Raw genomic sequence first — 22,747 nt, 5'->3', positions numbered from 1 at the left:
TCCCTTGCTTCTCCATGGACATTTCGAAACTCTATCTTAGCTCACACTAGCCCTGCGCACTTTGGTAGGGCGGACACTTCTAGCATACCCATGGACTACCTTCATACCCACATTTGTATCAATTACATCACTAACCACTAGAGCAATGTTCATCAACAGACAAGCCACTGTTGAAACACATCATCATCCTCGATTGCTACTCAAGCCTGCTGCCTCTGCGACTTGCTCGCCACGAAGTCGCACCGACTGCTCTCGAGCGCCGGTTCTTGTTCAGCGTTGCTTCCACTGATCGTGAGGTCGTTCGTCTTCGGCTCCTGGAGGGCTATGCGCTGCTGCCCCTTAGCGGTGTACTCGGGCCAGACGGGTGACCGGTCGAGTTTGAACGTGTTCGGATCGCCGGTGCGGACGAAGGAGAGCCAGTATGCGATGAGCTCCTCCGCAAACGCATGGTCGAGGTCAGTCTGCGGCTCGAACGTCGTCGTTCCGTTGAACCTATTGGTCATCATGAATGAGAAACGGCGTGTCGGAATACGGACCGAGGCTGAGAGGCTGGAACACATACCCAGTCGAAGTACCCATAAACATCATCCAGTTTTCAGACGAGTGGTACACCGAAGTCGCGTTGTTCACCGGCTGATTGTAGCGATAAGTGAAGGCTTTGTTCTTTCTCGCTGCAGCGAGGCCGATGATATGACGACCGCAGATGACGTCGGACTCTCCCGTAGCCACCTGGAAGCGTTGTGCGTCCGAATCGAAGTCACTGGCGGGGTAGACCTTTAGGTATTGCTCGAGGTCGGTCTGGGTGAGCTCGGGGAAGTAAGCCTTGAGCGCTTCAGTTATGTTGGAACCACCTGAGAGGGTCTCGTTGGACGTTGAGCTGTGTCAAAGAGGTGAGACGGTATGCAACCAAGAGGGGTTAGAAGCTACCAACCCAACGATGACGGGTACGTCGGCGAAGTTTCCTTTCATGATGGAAATTGAGGGGTACTCCGTGAAGAGCTTGTTGTCCATGACCGGGTGGAAAGAGGCGTATGGCCCGGTGCTACGACCCACCCCACGCATCAGTACTATCCACTGCGTACGTTAGGAACAAGCCTCACAAGTTGTACATGACGGAATCTTGAGCACGCGAGAGAGCGCTCACGTCCGCCTTGCGAAGACATGCCATCTTCACAGCGGCAGAACCTGAGCCGCACCCGGCTTGCTCAGCGTAGTAGTCGAACATAGGCTGTTAAAAGCTAAAGCAACGTAGTCATACGAGGACGAGCGAACCAACCTTTTGTTGGTTTGGCGACGGCAAAGGCGTGCGGAATACGCTCTGAGCAATGGCGCCCGAGAACAACCCCTTGCTCTCATGCGCGACCAGATGGAGCTCGACAGATGAGCCTCCTGCACTCTGCCCGTTGATCGTGACCTTTGAGGGATCGCCGCCGAAGGCGGAGATATGTTGCTGGACCCACGTCAGAGCTTGGACTTGGTCGTAGAAGCCTGCGTTCATATCTCCGAGATTTTGCGTTGCCATCTCAGGCGTAGTGAGGAACCCAATCGAGTCGAGACGATAGTAGACGGATGCGATGACGACGTTCGGAGACTGGTGAATCCAGTGATTGAATGGCCAGTTCGCGGGATTGCCATACACGTAGCCGCCACCATGAATGTAGACGAGTACAGGCACTGCATCATGCGCGGAGTCAGTGTGCGTCCTTCATCGGGTCCGCACCAGGAATGTACTCACACTTGTCACCCTTCTTTGCGCCAGCAGGGGCGTAAATGTCGAGGTTCAGGCAATCCTCACTTCCTGCACCACCGGCATCACCGCCTGTAAGATTTTGTAAGCATTCTATATATGAGCGAATGACGCAAAGGACTTACTGCCAGTGCTTCCTTGAATGCAGAAGTCCGCGTACTCTGTCGCGTTGACGACCTTGCCTCCTGCCTCGCTAGCGATGCGAGAAGTGTTGAGTGCCAAGGGCTTCCTCCAGCGGCGTTCCCCCACTGGAGGTTCGGCGTACGGAACACCAAGGTAGGCGACGGTGTCCGGGTAAGTCAGGTTACCTCTGTACTTCACGTATCCAAGATCGACGATGTTGGGGGCGGAGTCGCTCGCAGCCGTAGCAAGGCCCAGGCACCCAGAGCAAGCAACGAAGAGCGGCAGAAGTCGTGTCGACAACATGACGTTCAGCGTGTCAGGGAGACCTGGGTGACGCAAACATCGTTCAGGATTGAGCCGGGCTTCATATATGTTTGCTAACGCGAACTTCACGTACATGCTTCCATGGAAATAATCTGGTCGGATGCGTAATGTAATGTGATGGCGGCCGCAATGACGGCGGCGAAGACTGCTGGCGCCATATGACAGGTCACAAGCGGTTAGAGAAGCGGGGAAACCGTGGATCATCAGACCAAGGCTGACCTGCAGCGTACCGCGTCGTTGGCGTAAAGATGGTTGAGACGGCTCTCCGGTCCCTTCGTCGGTTAGGCTGCAACAACATGACCGCCCGAAGTCCGAAAAGTTGACTTGCCGCACGAGTCTTCCGGGAGATTTTGACGCTGCGCGCAGACTTGAGGATGTGAGGATAAAGTTGGAAAGAATGGCTCGGACTCACCAGACGTCGTCGGGCCGAGGCGCTCAGTCACCTGAAGGCGTGATTCGAGGTAACATCAACATGTGGTCGTGACTGGCCGTGGAAGATCACGCATGCCGGCTCGCGTCAGGTTTGAGGTTGTATCGAAGTCTTCGACAGAATGGCAGCATAGACTGACGAGTGGTTGTGACCTACGGAATGTACGATGTCCCATGGGGGCCCAAGTAAACGGAAGATATATTCTAGAGACGTACCGGTACTAACATATCACAAGCCCCCGTGAAAGCTCATCAACGAGTACCAGCTTCGCCTCCTTCAGCAAACGGATCTTCTGTCCAGCCTTCTCGTACGACCACGCTCTCAGGACTGTGCGCAAGTTCATCGTGTATTTGGCGTCATGATATACCTTGATGTAGTCGATAGCGCGTAAGGGCAAGCGGTTGTGCTGCGTCTGAGGCTCGTATATAGACAGACTGCTGGACAACGAAATTGAGATCGAGGTGCTGGCCTGTTTGTGCGAGCCAACGTAAGAATACTGCTCCATGGAGCTTGCCAAGGCTGCCGGCATCGCGACGTGGAAGGAGAGCGAGAGAGGGCCGAACCGTCCGCCCTCGCGCAGGGTCTTCACGACGTTCCACAAGTCATTGAGCGAATCTCGTGTCCATATCAGCTCCGTCCCTGATGAGTCTGAGTTGATGGACGGAAGTTGACCGTCAGAGACAGGTGCGCTTGGGTCATGACTGCACGCGAGTACTGACGCGGCCGTCGCTCCATCCCACTGGAGGCGCCCGCGAACGGGGATTATCCATGCCAGCCTTGCATACGGGTCTTGTATGTAGTCCATCGCGGACGCAAGTGTATGAGGTGGTATTGGAGCGTACTGCAGCTTCAGTAAAGGCAGTTGGTAGCCCGGGTCGTCGGTGGTTGCACGAGAAGGGAAGAAATGGGGCTAGAGGACGAGGCGGTGTATATCAACACACTGGTAGCCCCAATGTGATAACTGTACTGACCTCAGGAATAATATCACGAAGAGAAGATTCGTCGATTTTAGGACGCTTGCAAGTCTGCGAGGTGAGTGGAGCGTCCTGCTCTGGAGAGCGCTTTCGGCAGACTGCCATGTTTCTAGGGGTTGGTACCGGAGAACACAATTTTCTAGCTGAGGAATCGTCGCACAGAGCAGGTGGAGGTGGTTGCAGATCAAGGAGACGATGAAGGCGGCTATGATCGAACTCTTCCAGGTCGGGAAGCGCCCATAGTTCGTCATCCTTAACTGCCACGTCTTCTTCCCATTCTGTTATTGTTCTATCGCCATGGACACCTGTGTTCTTCTCCGACGTTGGTGTCTCCCTGTCCCACTGGTAGCAGTTCGCACCAATCGCTGCTGGCTATGATGAGACATTGCAACACACATCATGAAATGATGGGATATACCCACCGAAAGACAGACTATTCGAGCTCGGTGGGTTGTACCATCTCACGTCTTTTGTTACAGAAAATACCAAGCGCTCTGCGTTGTTCAGGATGTCTTGGGTTGAGGATGGCGTCGCACCCGTGTCCTCCGGCCTGTAGTACTGAACAGTCAGGTCGAGCTGTTCAGGCTGCATCTCTGTGTTACTTGTATATTCGATCTCATCAGTACGCTCAAAAAGATACGCGTTAGGTTTCAGCCCGAAGTTTGCGACGTAATTACGACGTAAATGGGAGGTAGACGCGAGGAGAGGTGGAGGAGGTAGAGGGCCGGGAGAAAAGCTTCGTTGGAGCCGAGCACTGCCACTTGCCTTGAAAAGCTTGAGCGGCTCGAGCTTGTCCAAGTCGGACTTGTGCTTGTACGTTTGAACCACTGCCGGTACTGCATCAGACCTCCGAATCTATCCTTGCAACCTTTCAGCGTGTACAGCATACTGCCACTGGCAAACTCATGATTTTCTGCTGCTCATATGTGCGGCGTTCACTCGAGCTTGTTTGACCCCGGATTGCGACTCGGATTCCTCCAGTACTGTCTTTTTTGAGGAAGTGTGTTAACTGACGATGTTTCTATCCCGCACCACTTCATCCCAGACGCTCCGCGGTTTTTCGACTGCAACGGTTTCTGCGCAAGATGGCTCGCCCGCTCCTCTACAACGCGCTGAAGACGTACACGCGCCGAGCGGAACGACGGCACGGTCCTGTGCGGTGAAGAGGTGGCTTCTACAACATCCGATTCACGTCGACTGCCTCAATGCGTAAGCTTCGCTGTCTGCACGAGGTCTCTATGACCAACGTGACCGGAAGCCCGTCATCAGAATCACTGGCAGTAGCAGCCATCCAATGCCGTTAACGATTACGCCTCCAGGACCTCTGATAACGACAGGGCGGCGAGGGTCAAGACGTGCAGCTATATAATGCCGACAGCTCGCTGCTTATCCCAAGGACTGTCTGGGCGATATGGCGGCCATGCTCGCGACAGTCATCCTCTTGCTTTTGGTCATCCTTTCCGCGAATGGGCAATTGACGCCACCCAACTCGTTCCCTCACGTATGGCCCGGTCAGCCCAAGGGACCACTGAGCGTGGCATGGCAACAATGTGCGTCATCTCCTCATCGGAACTGATCCATGCTGATGGTTGATCCAGACTACGAAGTCCCATATCCCCTCCCGAATCTGACAGGACTCGCGTTGCCTCGTAGCTTCGCGGGTAACATACCCGTGAACCGGACGGGGCATCCCAACGACACGCTCTTCTTCTGGGGTTTTGAGCGCCAAGGAGCAAATGGGTCTCTTACAGCTCCGGCCCATGCGAACAACAGCCAGCCATGGATCATATGGTTGCAAGGAGGGTAAGACTGTCAACAATTTGTCATGAACCTTCCTGTTCAAGTCCTCATCCATAGCCCGGGATCGTCCGGCATGCTCGGCTTATCAACAGAGGTACGCGTTGTAAGAGCCCTTCCGCATGACACGACCATTGACTTTCTGGTTGACAGAATGGCCCAATCCATGTCTTGACCAATGGGTCCTGGGTGTTGAATCCATACAGCTGGAACACCCTCGCGGATACGATCTGGATTGACCAACCTGTTGGTAAGTGGTACTTGCCAGGGAAGCATTCGGAGAATCATGATTGGTCTGACCTGAATTGTTCGTCTGCAGGTACTGGTTTCTCAACCTCAGATTCAAAGGGCTATAGTACGTCAAATTGCCATCTTCTGTACTGCCAGCTCACAAAACCAACTCGTATTAGTTGCCGATGAAGACCAAATGGGAGAGGACTTCGTGCGTAGTTATCTGAGCCTTAGATAATGCTAGACGTTCAACAGGTTGTCTATAGATCGCGTTCCTCAAGAACCTCGTCAGTGTCTTTCCGAGCCTCGCGACACGACCGCTTTACATCACTGGAGAGAGTTATGCTGGAACGTATATCGTACGCATGTTTTTTTTTGCCTATCAGTGCATTCTTTGACACCCTCGCCATAGCCTTACATCGTTAAGCATCTATTCGCTCAATCTAAGCCGCCGGTCAACCTGAAGAAGATCGCTATAGGCGATGGTTCCCTGGGATCATTTGCGACTATCCGACACCTCCCCGTGGTAAGCGCCATTTTTGATCTATTCGAGTATCATTTGTACAATGTGGTGGTGTTGCGATTCAGCTCAACATCCTCGAGACGTACCCTGCTATTATTGGGTACGATCAAGACGTCTTCAACTACTTCCGCGAGCAGTAAGTGAGGAAATTTGCTCTGCGCCTCCACATCTCCTCACAAATCGTCAGGCACCATCTTTGCGGCTTTGACCTGAACCTCACCTATCCTCAGACGGGAGGGAACTTCCCTACGCTCAATCTTACCCAAGGTCTCCGTGCGCAGTTTCTGGTAGCTGCGGAAACAAGCGTGGCAGCGGTGTCTTCGTGGAGAGAGGCCATCGCGAGTGCATACTCCGTGTGCGCGGGAACGAAGTCTGCAATGAAGAGAGCGGACTACCATGAGCGCAGGGACTTGGAGAGGCTGCAGTGGAAGCGGGATATTTCTGGACGTCCAAACGGAACGATTGATCCGTGGTACGGCTGTGACATCTTCGACGAAATGCGCGACTATGCCGTGAACTTCACATTTCCGTGGTGTAAGCACCTCCCTACATGGCATCATGGTGGTATACTGACGATTCATATACTGCCTCGTAGCGAATGGTGGCTTCGATGTCTATGATGTTCCTGACGCGACCCACCCCGAGCCTTCCATGGATGCCGGACCTTTCCTCAACAGTCTAGACGTACGCGCCGCCCTACACGCGCCCACGTCCAAGAACTGGAGCAGCAGCTTCAACTACCCCTTCGGCTCCGTCTACAACAAAAGCATCGGAAACGAGCACGGCGACCCCTCCGTAGAGCCCGTCGCTTTCCTCACCCCGCTCTTTGCCAACGCGTCCGAGCGCAACATCTCCTTCATATTCTATTCCGGCAATGACGACGCGCAGGTCCAGCACCGCGGTACCGAGGTCGTCATCCAGAACTTCACCTTCGGCGGCGTGCAGGGCTTCTCGCGGAAACCCGCGACGCCGTGGTTCGACGACGACGGGAACGCCGCCGGGATCGTGCACCAGGAGCGCGGGCTCACCTACGTCCTGTTCACGGGCGCGGGCCACCTCGTCCCACAGTGGAAGCCCGCACAGGCGCTCGTATTCCTGCGCGAGTTCGTGCTGGGCTCGAACCAGAACGGGACGGTCGTGAACTCGAGCACCGGAGAGGTCGTAGGCGGGGAGAACAAGACTCTCGCTGAGGACTTCATGCCCGGTGGTAACGAGATATTCTATGGCTCCGCCAAGACCGAGGGGACATCGACGATTCCGAGTGCGACAATCGCGGCTTGGGAAAGCTTCATTGCAACGGCGACGCTGGATGCTGTGACCTTATCGAGTGCGAGTATGAGCTCCATCGTGTCAAATTCGACTGTACCTACATCGCCCTCTAGCGCCGCCCCTTCCAGCACGGGGAACCCAAACAGCAGTGCTCGATCTGCAATGGACGTGCCTATCATCTTCATTGCTGTCTTGTTGGGGATGGGTTTACTAGTGTAGCGCATGGTACTACGTTCTCGGACACTATACACATATATAAGCAGCATCGTTCAGTCTCGAAGAGTCGCATAGAGATCGAGTGATAGGCGTGAAGGCGTGAAGGTGTGAAGGTGAACTCAGCGTGTCATAATCAAACCTTAGCTCCCGCACCGCGGACTTCCTCCTCAATACCACCATGCTCGAACCCCACAACGCACAACTCTATCTCCGTTTGCTCATCTTCGTCATCTTCGTCATCGACCGGACCAACCCTTCTGAACGGCGGCGGCTGCCCAAACATGATAACCGCCGTCTTCTCGGACGTAGTCCCCCCGTCTTTGCTGCCGATGAATCCACGCAAATTGAGGAGGAGCCGAGAGGACTGGGTTGTCAATTGAGGTGAGCCAAAAACATACAATGCTGCATTGGATAGGTGCTTACCGCAACAGAGGGGGCGGCGATGACCCAGGACACCCCCATGGCTTCGAGCGCCCTGCCGTTCGCCCTCTGGGAGAGCACGAGGTTCACGGCGTTGGCAACTTTGAGTTGGGACGATGTAACAAGGATGAGAGATGTGATGGAAGACCTGACGGACATTGATTCACTCACAAAATAGCCTGATGGGTGGATGGAGTCATGATCGAACTGCGCAGATCAAAGGCACACGAGCTGACACGATGAACAACGTACATTGCCAAGTGTACAATCCCGTCGCGGATAAGAAGGTAGGGAAGCCGGCTGAACCGCGGGAGCTCGTTACATTCGTTCGAGAGCCTCTGGAGCTTGATGCCCTCGCTCGTTAACAATTTGTAGAGCAGGAGAGCAAAGTAGATGGCTAGAAGGACACCCTGTGAGCCTTACATGCCGGAAGGCCCGGAAGTACCTACTGATCACGGTGCAACCGATGATCCTGCGAAATCGGGTCTTTGTGAGCACACCTGCATCGAGCGACAGAGGGGAAGGTATACATGCCATGACGGGAGTGTGCCCTTAAGCGGCACGTCCACAAATGTGAAGCACCCTGGAAGCGGAAACCCCGCCGGACGAGGCATAGCTACGATCTGACGCGCATGGAGAATAGCGATCACGATTGACTCAACGACCTGGACTTCATAGACACGGTCAGTGTATCAGCACAGCTCCACTCAACGAACCCCATGGCGTACCTCCAAAACACAGGACAATGAGGGAGAGGACTAGTATGCGGTTATGCATCAGACACACAAGTTGAGAAGGTTTCGGATGCATACCTTTCTTATTACTTTTGTAGAATGCCCATAGCCGTAGTGCGAACATCCCTTCCGCGGCGAGGTATATGAGGATACTAGAGCCGCTACGCGAGGCCGTAAGAGTTGTGGTGCGGTGTCATAGCGTAGCGATGATGTAAGCACTTACAGGCTCTCGAACCACACCCAACCACGACATCTAGACCCTTGATCTGAGCCGTATTCGAGCCTGGATGCACGCGCGCATAGTACTTACAACTAGTGAGCAATGCATAGATGTTGTCAGTCAGTCAACATCGTCAATCGCGATGCAACAGGGTACGTACTGCAAATGGAGGCGAGCTGCTCGTATTCACTGAGTTCCGCGAGCCTTCAGTTCAATGCATCATTAAGCAGGAGCATAGTCCGCCTCACCGCTGAGCATAAGTCTGACCAAGATATTAGAAGAAAATCGAACCCTTGACGAAAAGCCTCACATAAATGCAAGCAAGCTGTAATATCTGACGCCGAAGTAGAGGACCTTCGGAATAGACCACTTCGCTCTGAGTAGGGAGGAGGCGGTAAGCCCTACCATAAATCATGATGCACACGTCGTGTATCTCACTTCCAGATCAGTTCGACCTGATCAAGTCACTTGCATGAGCGTTGAATGTCGAAAGACTATGCGGATAACTCACCTCATCGGCGAAGGTCAAGCAGATATCATACGCGATCCAAGTTGTTGCCGCAGCTGCAAGAAGGTTCAGGCAGTTGGCAGCATCGTAAGAGAGCATACACTACCGGAAGCATAGTTTACCGCTGTCGTATCTTGGATGGCCTGGTAGAAAAGCTGGATGGCTTGGGGGATGGACACACCTGGGGGCAGTAAAGAGGACAGAGACATCGTCAGAGTGGTCCCTGGTGAACATTGCAGTTCTATAGAATTTCTTATACGTGTCGGTGTTTGTGTGCTGAGAACTCGCATACAGATGCGAGACACGGTACCAGGAATACCTCGCGTTGTATCATACCCGTCATTCTCGGAGAGAACGCGGCCATCCCGCAGGAACCCTTGCGAACAAGGAACTATGCCACAATAGTCCAAGAAGAAGGTGTTCGTAGACAGCTCATGGGTACTGGGCCTGCCGCACACAGCATATCGCGACGAGCCAGGGGCTGTGGTAACTCGAGAAGATCACAAATGGCTTGCTCTTCCTGTCTTGAAGGAACGACTATCCTCCCCAGAAGCCAGAAACCAGCTTGTGACTCGGAGTTTTATTCCTATGATATCTGTGTCAGTTCACACGTCTCTATGTTCGGTAAAATGGACAGTTCTTGCACGAACGCACAACGAAAACGGGGTGAGAAGTCGCCTGAAAGTTCGAACTTATATTCAGGTCGACCTACAAACATTTCGTTGGTAGAGCTCAAAGAGATGATACGAAGTCAATTGCGTCCGATGTCTCACGAGCTTCGCTAAAAGCTGCGCATGTGTTGAGTTGGTAGCTGGTTGTTGGAGGCTGGGTGGTCAATCGCAAGGTAACTTTTCAGGTTGATTCAAGGAGTCCCTGAGGCCCGGCGTATGCCGATACTCCGGCGCCTATGCTGTTCGACAGCGTTGGCCTCAGTCTACCTGTAACCTGAACCTCCAACCGATTTGCAACTTCGTCTAACCATTTCTTTCGATCCATCGTCTGCGTTGGAAAGTCAGTTGCGACACCACAAAGCATTCAGTGGGAAAAGACGTAGTGAAGACGTTGAGTGAACGAGATGAGCAAAGTCGTCTTTGGTACGTTCTTTTGCGTTTCCATTACCCACCCATCTTGGTGAACAAACGCAACCGGCATTTTGCAGTAGGAAATGTTCCCTATAACATGGCGGAAGTGAGTAACCTTTGTTCGTGTGCGCGCTGGTGCTAAACGAGACAATGGCAGGATCAACTGGGCGACGTCTTCAGCAGCGTCGGCCAAGTGGTTGGTCTGAGGTGCGTGGTCCTCCATCCATACTCCCATATGCAGCGCGACAAACATCTTCCTCGCAGATTAGTGTACGACAGAGAGACAGGGAAACCGAAGGGCTATGGGTTTTGCGAGTTCGCAGGTGCGCCATTATATCCGAGCAATTGCGACTTCTTCTCAGACATACTCCAGACCATGAGACCGCCCTCTCTGCCATGCGCAACCTGAACGGACAAGAGATCGGTGGTCGCCCGCTCCGTATTGATCTCGCTGACTCTGACCCCTTCCTGGAAGGGAAGACAACGGTGCGTGGCGAGATTGTCGACGGCGGCAGCGAGACCCGCGCCCAATGGCGCGAACGCAATGAACGTGAGCGCTCTAGCCACGACCGCGACAGAGACTACGACCGACATGGTCGGAGAGATGACTCCAACTCGTTCCTCGCGAACCTTCCGAAGGGTGTGGCACTGCCTCCGGGGACGAACGCGTCAGATGCTATCACCAATGTGTTGGCGACGTCGGACCCCAGCCAGATTCTCGAAGTACTGGCGCAGATGAAGGTGCGTCTTCCTCGTTCCGTGCATGAGCCGTGGCAACTCATGATGTGCTCGCAGGCATTCGTCATCACGCATCCTGAACATGCTCGTGCATTGCTGGTCGCCCATCCACAGTTAGGGTATGCATTGTTCCAGGCGTTGCTGCTCAACAAGATCGTCGACTCTGGGGTTCTCAATGTACGTAGCAATGTGGCATCTTCCCCCTTCTTAGGATTGACTCAACGTTTCCTTTAGCGCATGCTTGCTGCCGCCGGTGTCACAGTCCCTCCAGCCGCCCCCACGTCTGCACCTGTACCGGCTTCAGTCCCAACATCAGTACTCCAAACCCAACCCGCGCCACCGCCCTATCTTTCTGCACCAGTGCCACCACTGAACCAGCCCCAGCCCTCAATGTACCAACCAGCTATCCCCCCACCGTCGCATACGCCTGTCCATCATCCGACGCCTCCCATTCCTCCCGCGAACATGTACGGTCAGCCTCCCCCACAAATGCCGCCACCCTACTATCGTCCTCCGCCGCAGCAACCGCAGCCCCAGGCAGTCCCGCCGCACCCACAACAGGCGCCGCCCCCTCCGATGCCCAGCCAGCCCATGCATGTGCCTCCGCCTCAAATGCAAGCTCCCCCACCTCAGATGCAGGTTCCGCCTCCTCAGGCTGTGGCGCCACCGCCTGCGGGTTCCATGCCTGGATTCGACGAGGCTCAGAGGGTACGTATGCTCCTGCAATCCGGGATGTGGTGATGCTGATGGCATGGGATTGGGATCGTACAGAATATGTTGATGCAAGTGCTGCAGCTGACGCCGGAGCAGCTGAACTCGTTGCCGCTCAAGGAGAGGGAGCAGATCATGCAATTGGTATGTCCGTGCGTTCTGTTTGGTTTGCGTTTGTGCTCACTGTATGCATTAGAGGAGACAATTCGGCCTTGCGTGATTACGGGATCGGTTCTCGTATTCTTTTTTCGCTTATCTGTTGATGTTGCGACTCATTCATCCGTCAGCGATTCAATGAATGGTTGCTACTCACGTATGTCCGTTATACTTGTCATGTGTTTCCGCCCATGCTGTACGTGCTCTTGAGTTATGTTCCTTGTAGCCTGGAGGCATTGCTTCGCAGGAACACCTTCACCACGTTCTCGATCGCTATCGCAAGCATGCAATGACACAATTGGTCCTTCTGTACTCTTTCCGTCGCGTTCGAAGCTTGAAGCTTGACCAATCGTCCGAGGTGAACGTTGAAGTTACATCCCGGCTTGTCTATAGCGGAGCAAGTGCCCCGTTCGCATGATGGCTAAGTACGGATCCCGAGAAGCACGGCCGTGTGTCAGTGTTGCCCTATAACGTGACAGGGAGATGGGCATGATTTCCTTCCAGCCGTAACACAATACACAGCTTTGTCTTGTCGTAGTCAGGAGGGTCCGACCGCTCGACGCTAGATCCATGTCTCATCTCCAACACCACCAGCTGCGAAGTCGATGGATCCCAATGGCGCAGTTCCCCGGGGGCCTCTAGCAGTCTCCTGGTGGCAGGGAGGTGAGCTCTATCCCCTGATCTGCGTTCCCACCGATATTAACGGTTCATATGGCTCGCGTGCCGGCTTATGCTCACAGACTGCTGCTCTGCATCGCGATGACTCGGATATGGGCTCGCGATTCCACGCTCCAAGCTTCGTCTCCCCCACGACCCAGTCGAACCAGAGTTGAGACATGCACTTCCTCAACGTATGGTTGAACGCTGCGCCGCGGCCCGCCGTGGGTGCACCCGCCGTCGTCTCGCCATCAGGCCGAATGCGATGACGATGACTGGAGAACACTTCCGCTACATCCGCCGACAAGCTGGCGCGCAGCGCGCGCGCCTGCTTTGTGGCGTTAGCGGAGAACGTCTACACCACAATGTACATACTGTTACGCGTGGTGAGCGCCGTGTACTAGCTACGTCTAGGTCCCTCCTCACGTCCTCGCTGACGTGACATCTGTCGAGGTCTCGTGTACGAACTCTGAACGACACAGAAGGCGAAGGACCGAGAATAGAGGATCAGAGGATCGTCGTATCGCTCATCTTGTCGAGGTTACGACCCCTCCCACGGCAGACAGTTCGACGTCTAGGCGTCTCTAGTGCGAGGGAGTCTTTGAGCGTATGCGGACTCGGGTGTGCCTTCCCCGAGGACAACGGGCGGTTGGAGAGCCTTCAGTGCGGGAGCGTCCTTATGTATGAACATCGCTTTGCTACATCCGGATGACTGCTTAGGTATAAGGCCGTTGTACGTGTCACGGCGATACAGTGGAGCCCGACTTGAACCACCATGTCGCTGACCGACTTGCTGCCTCCAGGACTCTCTATTACGGACGCGATTCGTCTTTTCTATCAAGTGGTCGAGGACACTTTCGCGGTGAATCTGGCTGCAGGTGAGCGTGCTCAGTACCGTGTCAGCCAGGTGGACTGACTGGTGTTTTCAAGGTGCTGCCTCCACTTGGATTGCGTACGACATTTGCCTCACCTTCGCTGAGGAGGTGAGTGGGTAGCTGTCGATGCCTTTTGGGATTGCTCACCGGTCGATGTCCATAGGTCGACCTGGTTTGGAAGTATGCTCCTCGCACCGGTCTCCCTCGACTTTCACTTACGCCCTTGCAGAGCGAAATGGTCGCTTCCTAAGGTGATGTACTTTGCCGTGCGTTATTATGGCTTGGCAGCTTCTCTGTGAGTACCAGGCATTTGTTCGATACCGCCCATTTCGGTGATTGCGCGGCCGCTCACTTCTAACCGACCAGACTATACTTTCTTGGTACGCTTCCCCGTCATCTGGCAGTATACGACGCGATGGATGACCCGACATCTAGTCAACTCAAGTTCTTCCCCACCTTTTGGGGTACGTATTCCCTTACGTAGTCGCTCACGCACTCAATTAATCTACCACATACTGTAGATGTGAGTCACCTACTCGGTTTCCTCACTCTATGGTGTCACAACAGAATCGCAGCTGTCGTCATTGGCCGTGGTATGAAGCGTTGTGAGTCGTGCGTCTCAGTTCAGTCTAGCACCGCCTCATTGGCTTCCTTAGTGGCGCAACCACGGCCGTCGCAGTCCTCTTTGGCGAAGGCATGTTCGTCCTACGTCTTTGGGCCTCGTACAGAAGGAACAAGAAAGGTGTGGCCTGTCGACCATGGGCCGAAGCCAACCATGCTGACAACACATCCTGATGCGTTGGATAGTCCTGGCCCTCATAGCGTTTGGTTTCATCGGTGAGGGTCTTCATATCCATCGGCTATATCATCATGCCTGACACCGGCCTATTTAGCGGAACTTACGGTTAGTATCTGCGACATGTCCTGACAGTGAGTATGCTTCTGACCTTCCGACAGTCGTCGGTCACTGTGGGCACCATCGAGGCTCGGACTATCTCCATCATGCCCCGGCCGTCTTGGTTCCCTCGCGCTCTCCCCGGATGCTATACCTTAGCAAGTGTGCCCCTCCGGAACACTCTCGGTGCATGGTATGTCTAGACCAGTCTCCTCATGCGTCACAGACTAATCTCGTTGTTACCGCAGGATCGTGAACTGCAGCGTCGCGAGTGGGTATCATATGCGGAATATTTCTTGAATCGTCTTGAACAAACCACACATTGCAGCGATCTTCTTCACGCTCATGCTGTACAAGTTCATCACGAGCGAGAGCTTCAGAATGGAGCTTTCTAACGTGCAAGGCAACCCGCTCGCGAAGTGGTTCGAGCTGCGTCACTTCAGTCCCTTGCTCTATCTTCTGCTCAGGGATGGGGTCATATACTTTGCGATGTGCGTCCTTTCCCAACTTGTCCTCCCTGCTTATACTGATGGCTGCTCCGCGCATGGACAGGATTTTCTGTAAGTTTGAGCACGAGAACCCATTTGACCCCAACATATGATCTCACCGTTCTGTCGTAGTCGTGAACGCCCTGAACATGGCGCTCTCCATACGCATGGAAGGCCGAGCCCTTGAAGGCATGGGTGTCGCGTGGACAATCGCTGTGTCCTCTGTTGCTGTGAGCGTGACGGTCGTCCCGAATCGTGTAGGATCATTAACCCGACTATCAACCTTCCCCCTTGTAGTCTTCGCGCCTCCTGCTCAACCTACGCGGATTCATTGGTGGCGATCATGATGACAGGACCAGGTCGCTGAAGACTACGATTCGGTTTGAGCACCCAACTGCTGAGGCTAGCGGCGCGTCTGAGTCGGGGGCGACGGGGACGGCAGAAGTCTGGATTGAGATGAAGGAGGAGGGGAGTTCCACTGCTGCACCGGCGGAGGAGAGTTGTGGACACGTGGCACTGGTGTAGATAAGTAGTGCGGGCGTGTTGACTACTTACTATCAGAACGCCGCGCAGGGTCGCCGGACATTCACCGAGCTTTTAAACAATTGCTACCCTCCTCTAAATTCCACTACTCGACAAGACTTAGATTATGGTAATGAACCCTTTGAGAGATCTGCAAACAATCGCATGCGTCCCGACTCCCCGCGAGCGGCGAAAGGCCCTTTACGGTCACGTGATGACGTGTTTAGAGGCGCGCTGCCGCCCGCGCGTCTTGACCTCTTCTTCTCCTCCTCCTTCTCGCTACACTTCCCGTCATCGTGACCTAATACCAGGGCTGCTCGCGCCCTGGTGCCTGTGCATGCCGATTACCACCATTCCGAAGGTCCTCGGCAAGGACACCACGAACCCGCCCAACAAGCAGGTCCAGTTCCTAGAGAACAAAGTGCGCGACGCGACCTCGCGCAAACATCGACCGACCACTGACTACTTTGTCTGTAGGTCAACAAGCTCAGGCATCTGAACGACAGCCTCAACAAGGAGGTCTTTGAAGCCATCCAGCGTGGTCACCGCCTAGCGGCGAAGCTCGGGTACGCGGACCTCGACGACGCCGAACGCTCGCTAGCCACACAGGCCGATGGAGGCAGCGCAGCGCAACAGAGCCAGCTCGAACAGCTGAGCCAGTACCCTGCAGATGAGCTTGCGGGCCATGTACAGGCGTTACAGGCGGAGCTGGTCAGTCATGTGCAGCTGAGCAAGTCGACGCTGGGCGCGCTCCAGGACGCGTTGGAGGGGATGGCGGAGCTGAGGGCGGAGAATGAGAGGCTGAAGGGAACGTTGGAGGACTCGCGGAAAGAGCAGAATGCGAAGGGGGAGGTGAGCGGGAGTGCACAGGGTGTTGCGCAAGAGCTCGCGGACGTCCAGGAAAAGCTTTTGACTCTCCAGGGGAAGTACACCGCTCTGCGGACAGCGAAGCAGAAGGCCGACGAGCAACACAAGAAAGATTTTGCAACCTACAAGGCATTCAGAGATTTCTACGAGGAGCGCGAGGCCAAACGTGCTGCCCACAAGCGTAGGAAACTCAACCCCAAGGGCGAAGATGATGGGGGCGATGGTGGAGGTGACAAGGGAGAGGGCTCGTCTTCGGTATCGCTGAAACAGGCGATGCGAAGAGCGAAGACTCCTACCATGGACAGGATACACAAGAAGTCGAGGACGCAGACCATGCGCTCTCGTTCCGGCTTGGTTACGCCCGCAAAGTCTTCTCAACGCACACCGTCTCCCCCCGTCCTGACTTCAAAGGACGTGAATTCGTCCTCGCCCACGCCCACGTCGTCGGGTGCTCCTACTCCAACTAAACCTCGGGTAATCAAACCACTTCCGCACAAGGCCGTCAAGCGTGAACCGTCTGTGGTGATCCCCGACCTCAACGAGGTCGCCGGGTCGTCTGAAACTGAGCCTGAATCGCAACGTATGCCTCACCTGCGCTGTCAACCCGCGCTCATACTCACGATCCGCATTGACAGCGGTGCAATTCTTATATCCCTCTCAGCAGAACGTCACCGAGGTACCACCGTCCACCGCACCGCAGAAGCGACCACGCTCACCTGCGCCAGACCGCGACTCTTCGGAGACCGAGATTGAATCGCAAGGTACGTGATCTCTGGCCAGGGCCGTTTACGAGACTGATTGGGTGCATATACACAGGGCCAGCGTTCATCTTCCCCCCGGAGATGGTCCCGCTGACTCCAGCGCAAGTCACAGACATGACGCCACGACCCGCTCTTCGTCGAGAGAAGCAGCACCAACTCCATACGCCCGTCTCCATGCCGCGGCCACTGCAATCCGGCAAAGGCAAAGAGAGGATCAAGCAAGAAACGGTGACCATGCCCCCGCCGTCTTCTCCTTCGAGGTCCAATCGATTCCGTCAATACCCGCCGCCCCGTGAGGCTCGTCTGCCTGATACGCCTGTCTCCCTTCCTACAAGGAAGGGCAAGGAACGCGTGACCGAGAATGACGAGAACGCGCCGGACGGCACAGGGTCAGCCCCGAGCACACCCAGCAAGAAGCATCCGTCGAGCTACTCCATATACAAGGGCCGTGGACGGTACGGCGCAGAAGCCCAGTGCGTGTTCATGTCGTTATCTCAGGCTGGGTCTTGTTGTTGACGTCTGCACGTAGGGCAGCAAGGGAGACGATCAACGCGATGTACGAGATCGATCCCGAGCGCAACAACGGGGTCAACTTCCAGTTCGAGGAGGTCGTACGCGACAAGGAGAAGCGCAAGCACATGCACGCTGCGGACTGCGAGTGCTGCCGAGACGTACGTCCCTCTCCTTTGCTCTACCCACCTCTACATGCTCATCTGGCCCCGGGACACGCAGTATTACGAGGCTGTCGGCCCTCTTCCGAGCCGACTGCAGCCACCTGCGTGGCGTTCGCCGCAGTCCAAGGATAAGAAGCGCAAGCGCGACTCGTTCGAGGATGGCGACGACGACCGGAATGCCGAGGCGATCGAGAAGCACAAGCAGGAGATCTCGCGGCACCGGCAGCACTGGGCGCGCGGGGAGACTCCGCCGGGATACTGGAACATCGGCTTCCCGGACACGCAGGAGGTTGAGGCGATGAACGCAGAGGCGCAGCGGATGCACGAGCGGAAGCAGGCGTTGGTCGCTCAGGATGCTCAGTGAGTGTGTTTGTCACCTATGATGAGTGGGTCGTTCTGATGAAGTTGTGCACGCTGCAGGCGAGGAGGGAAGTACCGGAAGCGGTGAGGAATGTACTGTAGAAGCGGTTCTTCTTGCGGATCTTTACTTATGCTCCCTGGATATGCTATATGCTTGGCATCTTGACACCACTATCGGACCTAGGAACACCAGCTATACTGTACCTGTACAGCTAACTCTACCTCTTACATACCCACTGTATATAGTACGTACTTACGAGTTACATGTCTTGTCAGCGACCACTGTAGTCCTTTCCTTTGTGGCCAGGTTCGGTGGGTATCATGCTGTACCGAATGGAAGCCCTCGGTATAGGACTCAGGAGCCGTCCAGATGCGAGCTGGCGCAGCATCCGAAGAGGATGATAGTGCGTCGATAGTCTTCCGGCAAGGTGGGCTGCAAACTTGTGTGTCAATTATGCTGGGACAAGTCAATTGTCCGAAGCACGCACCATAGTGCCTGAATATCGAGGATAATGGTGCGGGTTGACTCTGGAGTTGCTCTGAGAAAAGCCCTTGTCACGAAGAAAAATTCCAGTACATACCGCGAGTGTGAGAGAACCTGTACGAGAGGTTTGGATGCAAACGCCGCCTGATGGTCGCCCAGGTGAGCGAGCCATGGAGCACAAAGAGAAGGCAACGTACCTGGAAGACGGAGTGGGTCCTTCACACGCAGTAGCAAGGCGAAGAGCGGGAAGTGGTTCAGGAGCGCAGTGACGGTGTCGAACATCGCATGACAGATGATGACCGCGAGTCGGGCCTAGAAGACGTACTTGTTAGCCACAAGGAGGACCAGACGAGGGTGGCAGAGGATGCTCACGGTTGCAGATAGCGCGTAATATGTGAGCACGGTGGGATAGAGGAAGGCGAGCAAGGTAAAAAGGATCGTGCCGAGCAGCAGCTGGTCCAAGTCGTAGTCCCAGGTGTCGATCCGGTTCCTCAGAACGTTGTACCGTTTGCCTGTGCCAAATTCAATGCTTCGCCTGCCGTATACGCATATGAGCGAGGGAACGCTTACCTCGGAAAAGATTCCAGAGCGAGCCTGCGAGGCTCAGCTGTTGCTTGAACACCGTCGCGGAGATGTAGTAGCATATATATAGGTGTACTGTGAGAACGCTGAGCGTGTCGGAGAGGAGCGAGACGATCACGGTCATCCCACAACACCCTCCTACACCGATGAGCCAGATCAACGCAGGAAAGTATGGAGCAGCGTGTCCCAGAAGCCCTGGGAAGAAGGTATGATCATTGTCAATACCACCATAGGACAGTAAGTAGATAGACAGACGTACAGCCCCATACTGATACCACGCCAATGAGGGAGTGGCAGTAGAACTGGCTCAGCTCGGTGTTGAGCTTCAGCCCAGCAGGCCAGTTGTTGAGCCAGAGCAAAGCCCGTTGCATTCCATCTACCAGGTACGTTTCCAGTCCGTAGTGCAGCCAGCGGGCGAAGACGAAGCGATTATCGCAGAGGAAGGATCCGAACGCGACGCCAATGATAACGTCGTTGAGAACAAGCCAAACGCAATTGTGGAACCTGGACAAGGATCAACACGAGTAGCGAGTGCATTACTGGGGGATGGATACTCACTTGATATACTTTGAGATAGACTGCACTGTGCGTGCCTTATCGTTGTATACGTATGGGACCTCCCCAAAGACGTATACCCCTTGTTCATATCGCACGTCAAACTGCTCCGCTGCAGCTCCTTGAGTGATACCAGTGTAATTCAGCAGTGCTGCGACGCACCTGTTGTAGACACCATGCGAGAAAGAGTGTAGAATGTCTCCGCGCCTCTCTTGATGGTTGCTGAAGCTGCAGTTCGCTTTTCACTGGTCCGAAGATCGGCAGCTCTGCCACCTGGCCGATTCAAGTCAGGCGTACCAGGAAGCGAAGATGAGGGTGCCAATTTCGCAGAGCCCAACTGGCGGTCTACGATGTCCGCAAAGAGATGAGCAAGATTGACCTGCATATATCTACGTCAGTGGGATAGGCTAGCTGAGGGATCGAGAAGTAAGGGTTACCTGCGACAGGACCTCACCGTCGAGAGCTGATCCTCTCCTGGGAGTCTGTCGTGTGAAGTCTGCCTTCAGGGATCTTTCATGTACATCTGTGCTAGGTACAGGGAGAGTCTTCTGAGCTTCCTGTGACGGTAGGATGTCAAGTTCGCTGAAGTTGAACGAATAGAATCGCATGGATTGCCGTTTATGTCGTTGGTAGTAGACAAGCTGCACGCTCCCTGTGTAGACTTGGTCACCCCGCTCGTGCATTTCACTCCAGGGTCACGTACCTAAATTGATACGGCTATCCGAGAAGGATAGGGTGGGAGGAGCTCTCCTCGTGACGAAACAGCGTCCAAGGATTGTCGGATCTCCGGAGAACATATGGCGGACACCGCGCCATTGTGAATGGACGACTGCAGACTCCAGGATAGCTCCTGCATTCTAAAAAGGTAGAAGTAAGCCTTCGCCCACAAGAACACTGTTGTACGGACGATATATGACCCAGGAATGACTCCGACCACGCAAGTCAACGGTCGCGTCCAGCCGTAGAAAGTCCCTTCACACGTTGCAAGGTCTGCAGGCCATAACACTACTGTTCCCATTGACCAGTCCTGCAGACTAAAGCTCGCTAAACTTCTACAGTGACGCCGTAGGGGACAGGTAGCCAAGAACAGGAGTACCTGGTAGTGAGTGTTCAACTTCAGTTGGCGACGAGGACTCGCCGGAAGATGCTGTGCACTGACTGTGCATAGATAAGATTAGATCAGGCAGAGCCACATCATTCATTTGTGGCGAGGAGGGCGTGGTGAGCTCACTCCGGCTGAACGCCGGTACTGTCATCTGGGCACCAAGGGTCCGAGAGCCATACAGGAAGATCGAAGCTGTTGCGTACGAGCTACGTCGGTGGACGTTAGCCACTACTACATCAATCGATGCAGGCATTAGGCTGTGGCGGGATAGAATACACGAGCAATATAGTAATACAAAACATGTCCGAACGAAAGTACGAACAGCACTGAGAAAGGTGACCATACTTAGAGAGCGGTACCACGCTCGAAGCTGGCCCGGATCTCTGCAGTGTATTTGTCGTAATAGCGCGCAATCTGCAGAGACAAGAAGTGTCAGCCTCCACCCGGAGAATGAATAACCAGGACGACTCGCCTTCTTGTTGAAGACGCGGTTGCGCTCGTTGATGTACGTGACATCGCCCTCATCTTCGTTGGCCCGTTTCCGGGAGAACTTGCTCTTCTTGTCGACACTAGGTGCAGAGATGACTGTCAGTACGGGAGCATCAGGCGTTGGGTAAAGCACGCACTCCTTGTTGATCTTGCTGATGACGCGGTCGATCGCGTCCTCGCTGGGCTTGTTGTCTGCATACAGCAAGCTATTCGCGTCGCGATATAAGTTCTCAGCCGCCAGCTGCTGTTGCAGGCTTGTCGGAGCCACCTGAGTAACAAGCTAAGCGTAATCCTTGTACAGGGTGGAGGGCGGGCGACGTACCTGCAAGGCGCCTCCTGAAGGGTCGAACGTCGTCACGGCGGACGAACTGCTCGCCGCCCCGGGTTTCGACAACGTTCCAGCAGTAAGACCAAGCGCAATCTCCTTTTGGCGGTTGTAACTCTCGAGGTCGGGCTTGATGAAGTCTAGGTCTTTCTTGTATTTCCTCCGCGCGGCGTCCGCATCATCTGTCACAACTGCAGTCAGACAATGTTTCCCGCATCGACCGCGACTTGACCCAGGGGATGATAGCCTGTGCACAGACTCACCGTTGAATGAGAAATCCGCACGTCTAGCCTTTCGTGCCAGCTTCTTCTCCCACTGGTCGTTCTCCTCGATGGTGTACTCCCAGTTCTTCTGCCGCTCGATATCCTCCCCACGATCCTCCGCGTCCGCCTTCTGCCTCAGGGTCTCCGCAAGCTTCCGCTGGCGTTCTAGCCGTGCCGTCTCGCGCGCAGTAATTTTCGCCTTTGTGCTCTCCTCAACGACCGACGCGCGGTTCGCTTGCGCCGAGGACCTCTGCACACAGTCGAAGACGGTCCAGTTCAGTCGCCATGCACTGGGCATCAAAGAGGGATTTGCGAGCGCAACACTCACCATGCGTTGCCGAAGCTGCTCAAGCTTCTTCTTGCGCTCCTCCAAAGTACTGGCTCCGCCTTCCGTAGCCTCGCCTGCTTCTGCCTCAGCGTCCTCCTCCTCCGTTGAGTTCATCTTGTCCACAAATTCTTCCGCCGCTTCAGCGATATCGTGCATCACATTCGCTGCCGAGCTCGATGATCCAGACGACATTGAGTATAGTGGAACGGAGACGACAAGTAGGCAGGGGTGACGGTAGACTGGTGGCTGGTGGTCCAGGTGAGTTGCACTGGGCCGTGTCCACTGTCGACGCCGCGAAGGCGCCTCTTCGTTAC

The 22,747-nt window shown here is 54.8% G+C and overlaps 10 protein-coding genes across 10 annotated transcripts; 5 read left to right on the top strand and 5 right to left on the bottom strand.

Moving 5' to 3' along the window:
- Positions 1-200: 200 nt before the first annotated feature.
- Positions 201-2,173, bottom strand: L226DRAFT_545288 (alpha/beta-hydrolase; the record flags this gene model as incomplete). Its single annotated transcript, XM_067682336.1, has 7 exons — positions 201-492; positions 563-877; positions 932-1,042; positions 1,101-1,228; positions 1,277-1,674; positions 1,736-1,819; positions 1,873-2,173. 7 exons carry the CDS (start codon positions 2,171-2,173, stop codon positions 201-203), a joined length of 1,629 nt encoding a protein of 542 aa, XP_067536767.1.
- A 671-nt stretch (positions 2,174-2,844) lies between these two features.
- L226DRAFT_461455 (uncharacterized protein) lies at positions 2,845-4,189 on the bottom strand (the record flags this gene model as incomplete). The annotated part of the gene is made up of 3 exons (XM_067675649.1): positions 2,845-3,534; positions 3,596-3,963; positions 4,021-4,189. The coding sequence occupies 3 exons, from the start codon at positions 4,187-4,189 to the stop codon at positions 2,845-2,847; spliced, it is 1,227 nt and encodes a 408-aa protein (XP_067536766.1).
- A 295-nt stretch (positions 4,190-4,484) lies between these two features.
- On the top strand, positions 4,485-4,933 carry L226DRAFT_534247 (uncharacterized protein). Its single transcript, XM_067680624.1, has one exon. The coding sequence runs from the start codon at positions 4,614-4,616 to the stop codon at positions 4,809-4,811; it is 198 nt and encodes a 65-aa protein (XP_067536765.1). The 5' UTR covers positions 4,485-4,613; the 3' UTR covers positions 4,812-4,933.
- A 76-nt stretch (positions 4,934-5,009) lies between these two features.
- L226DRAFT_522554 (alpha/beta-hydrolase) lies at positions 5,010-7,637 on the top strand (the record flags this gene model as incomplete). The annotated part of the gene is made up of 11 exons (XM_067678767.1): positions 5,010-5,148; positions 5,197-5,401; positions 5,456-5,492; positions 5,549-5,645; positions 5,715-5,750; positions 5,806-5,837; positions 5,893-5,985; positions 6,039-6,152; positions 6,215-6,285; positions 6,337-6,683; positions 6,745-7,637. The coding sequence occupies 11 exons, from the start codon at positions 5,010-5,012 to the stop codon at positions 7,635-7,637; spliced, it is 2,064 nt and encodes a 687-aa protein (XP_067536764.1).
- A 130-nt stretch (positions 7,638-7,767) lies between these two features.
- Positions 7,768-9,725, bottom strand: L226DRAFT_570377 (uncharacterized protein; the record flags this gene model as incomplete). Its single annotated transcript, XM_067684429.1, has 11 exons — positions 7,768-7,998; positions 8,058-8,202; positions 8,307-8,451; positions 8,504-8,526; positions 8,595-8,724; positions 8,783-8,812; positions 8,867-8,949; positions 9,319-9,384; positions 9,447-9,463; positions 9,520-9,572; positions 9,623-9,725. 11 exons carry the CDS (start codon positions 9,723-9,725, stop codon positions 7,768-7,770), a joined length of 1,026 nt encoding a protein of 341 aa, XP_067536763.1.
- Positions 9,726-10,450: 725 nt separating this feature from the next.
- On the top strand, positions 10,451-12,514 carry L226DRAFT_612409 (uncharacterized protein). Its single transcript, XM_067686386.1, has 9 exons — positions 10,451-10,610; positions 10,676-10,704; positions 10,756-10,805; positions 10,863-10,921; positions 10,972-11,339; positions 11,394-11,513; positions 11,571-12,044; positions 12,108-12,191; positions 12,244-12,514. Exons 1-9 carry the CDS (start codon positions 10,592-10,594, stop codon positions 12,265-12,267), a joined length of 1,227 nt encoding a protein of 408 aa, XP_067536762.1. The 5' UTR covers positions 10,451-10,591; the 3' UTR covers positions 12,268-12,514.
- A 1,121-nt stretch (positions 12,515-13,635) lies between these two features.
- L226DRAFT_570375 (uncharacterized protein) lies at positions 13,636-15,643 on the top strand (the record flags this gene model as incomplete). Its single annotated transcript, XM_067684428.1, has 15 exons — positions 13,636-13,738; positions 13,791-13,843; positions 13,899-13,915; positions 13,965-14,030; positions 14,102-14,199; positions 14,257-14,340; positions 14,415-14,477; positions 14,543-14,572; positions 14,629-14,639; positions 14,693-14,823; positions 14,879-14,901; positions 14,959-15,121; positions 15,183-15,190; positions 15,251-15,348; positions 15,416-15,643. 15 exons carry the CDS (start codon positions 13,636-13,638, stop codon positions 15,641-15,643), a joined length of 1,176 nt encoding a protein of 391 aa, XP_067536761.1.
- Positions 15,644-15,917: 274 nt separating this feature from the next.
- L226DRAFT_485405 (uncharacterized protein) lies at positions 15,918-18,616 on the top strand. The gene is made up of 7 exons (XM_067677110.1): positions 15,918-16,061; positions 16,118-17,087; positions 17,143-17,268; positions 17,324-17,741; positions 17,798-17,939; positions 18,001-18,302; positions 18,363-18,616. Exons 1-7 carry the CDS (start codon positions 15,978-15,980, stop codon positions 18,388-18,390), a joined length of 2,070 nt encoding a protein of 689 aa, XP_067536760.1. The 5' UTR covers positions 15,918-15,977; the 3' UTR covers positions 18,391-18,616.
- L226DRAFT_534240 (Gpi1-domain-containing protein) lies at positions 18,439-21,033 on the bottom strand. The gene is made up of 13 exons (XM_067680623.1): positions 20,831-21,033; positions 20,627-20,780; positions 20,361-20,575; positions 20,086-20,302; positions 19,927-20,035; positions 19,628-19,872; positions 19,357-19,563; positions 19,159-19,298; positions 18,984-19,098; positions 18,884-18,930; positions 18,791-18,830; positions 18,560-18,735; positions 18,439-18,506 (listed from the first exon to the last, which is right to left on the bottom strand). Exons 1-12 carry the CDS (start codon positions 20,939-20,941, stop codon positions 18,575-18,577), a joined length of 1,761 nt encoding a protein of 586 aa, XP_067536759.1. The 5' UTR covers positions 20,942-21,033; the 3' UTR covers positions 18,439-18,506; positions 18,560-18,574.
- Positions 21,034-21,135: 102 nt separating this feature from the next.
- On the bottom strand, positions 21,136-22,701 carry L226DRAFT_400063 (SYF2-domain-containing protein). Its single transcript, XM_067674559.1, has 7 exons — positions 22,434-22,701; positions 22,106-22,355; positions 21,840-22,024; positions 21,763-21,785; positions 21,655-21,723; positions 21,501-21,597; positions 21,136-21,442 (listed from the first exon to the last, which is right to left on the bottom strand). The coding sequence occupies exons 1-7, from the start codon at positions 22,623-22,625 to the stop codon at positions 21,374-21,376; spliced, it is 885 nt and encodes a 294-aa protein (XP_067536758.1). The 5' UTR covers positions 22,626-22,701; the 3' UTR covers positions 21,136-21,373.
- Positions 22,702-22,747: the final 46 nt, after the last annotated feature.

Source organism: Lentinus tigrinus (genome assembly GCF_003813185.1).
Source record: "Lentinus tigrinus ALCF2SS1-7 unplaced genomic scaffold L226scaffold_9, whole genome shotgun sequence".
NCBI lineage: Eukaryota > Fungi > Basidiomycota > Agaricomycetes > Polyporales > Polyporaceae > Lentinus > Lentinus tigrinus.
The sequence above is the reverse complement of the archived record's forward strand: the minus strand, read 5'-3'. Positions and strand labels throughout refer to the sequence as shown.

What these genes read in the sequence shown, in the direction of transcription:
- L226DRAFT_534247 (XM_067680624.1), top strand. Translation starts at nt 4,614, where the DNA reads ATGTTTCTATCCCGCACCACTTCATCCCAGACGCTCCGCGGTTTTTCG.
- L226DRAFT_612409 (XM_067686386.1), top strand. An exon ending in TTCCCTATAACATGGCGGAA is followed by an intron (nt 10,705 to 10,755) that starts GTGAGTAACCTT and finishes AGACAATGGCAG; the next exon opens with GATCAACTGGGCGACGTCTT. An exon ending in TGGGTTTTGCGAGTTCGCAG is followed by an intron (nt 10,922 to 10,971) that starts GTGCGCCATTAT and finishes GACATACTCCAG; the next exon opens with ACCATGAGACCGCCCTCTCT.
- L226DRAFT_485405 (XM_067677110.1), top strand. Translation starts at nt 15,978, where the DNA reads ATGCCGATTACCACCATTCCGAAGGTCCTCGGCAAGGACACCACGAAC. An exon ending in AACTGAGCCTGAATCGCAAC is followed by an intron (nt 17,088 to 17,142) that starts GTATGCCTCACC and finishes CCGCATTGACAG; the next exon opens with CGGTGCAATTCTTATATCCC. An exon ending in GACCGAGATTGAATCGCAAG is followed by an intron (nt 17,269 to 17,323) that starts GTACGTGATCTC and finishes GCATATACACAG; the next exon opens with GGCCAGCGTTCATCTTCCCC.
- L226DRAFT_534240 (XM_067680623.1), bottom strand. Translation starts at nt 20,941, where the DNA reads ATGGGAACAGTAGTGTTATGGCCTGCAGACCTTGCAACGTGTGAAGGG. An exon ending in GGATAGCCGTATCAATTTAG is followed by an intron (nt 20,576 to 20,626) that starts GTACGTGACCCT and finishes AAGTCTACACAG; the next exon opens with GGAGCGTGCAGCTTGTCTAC. An exon ending in GGACCCACTCCGTCTTCCAG is followed by an intron (nt 18,931 to 18,983) that starts GTACGTTGCCTT and finishes GGCGACCATCAG; the next exon opens with GCGGCGTTTGCATCCAAACC.
- L226DRAFT_400063 (XM_067674559.1), bottom strand. Translation starts at nt 22,625, where the DNA reads ATGTCGTCTGGATCATCGAGCTCGGCAGCGAATGTGATGCACGATATC. An exon ending in AGCAGCTTCGGCAACGCATG is followed by an intron (nt 22,356 to 22,433) that starts GTGAGTGTTGCG and finishes GACTGTGTGCAG; the next exon opens with AGGTCCTCGGCGCAAGCGAA. An exon ending in ACCGCGTCTTCAACAAGAAG is followed by an intron (nt 21,443 to 21,500) that starts GCGAGTCGTCCT and finishes TTGTCTCTGCAG; the next exon opens with ATTGCGCGCTATTACGACAA.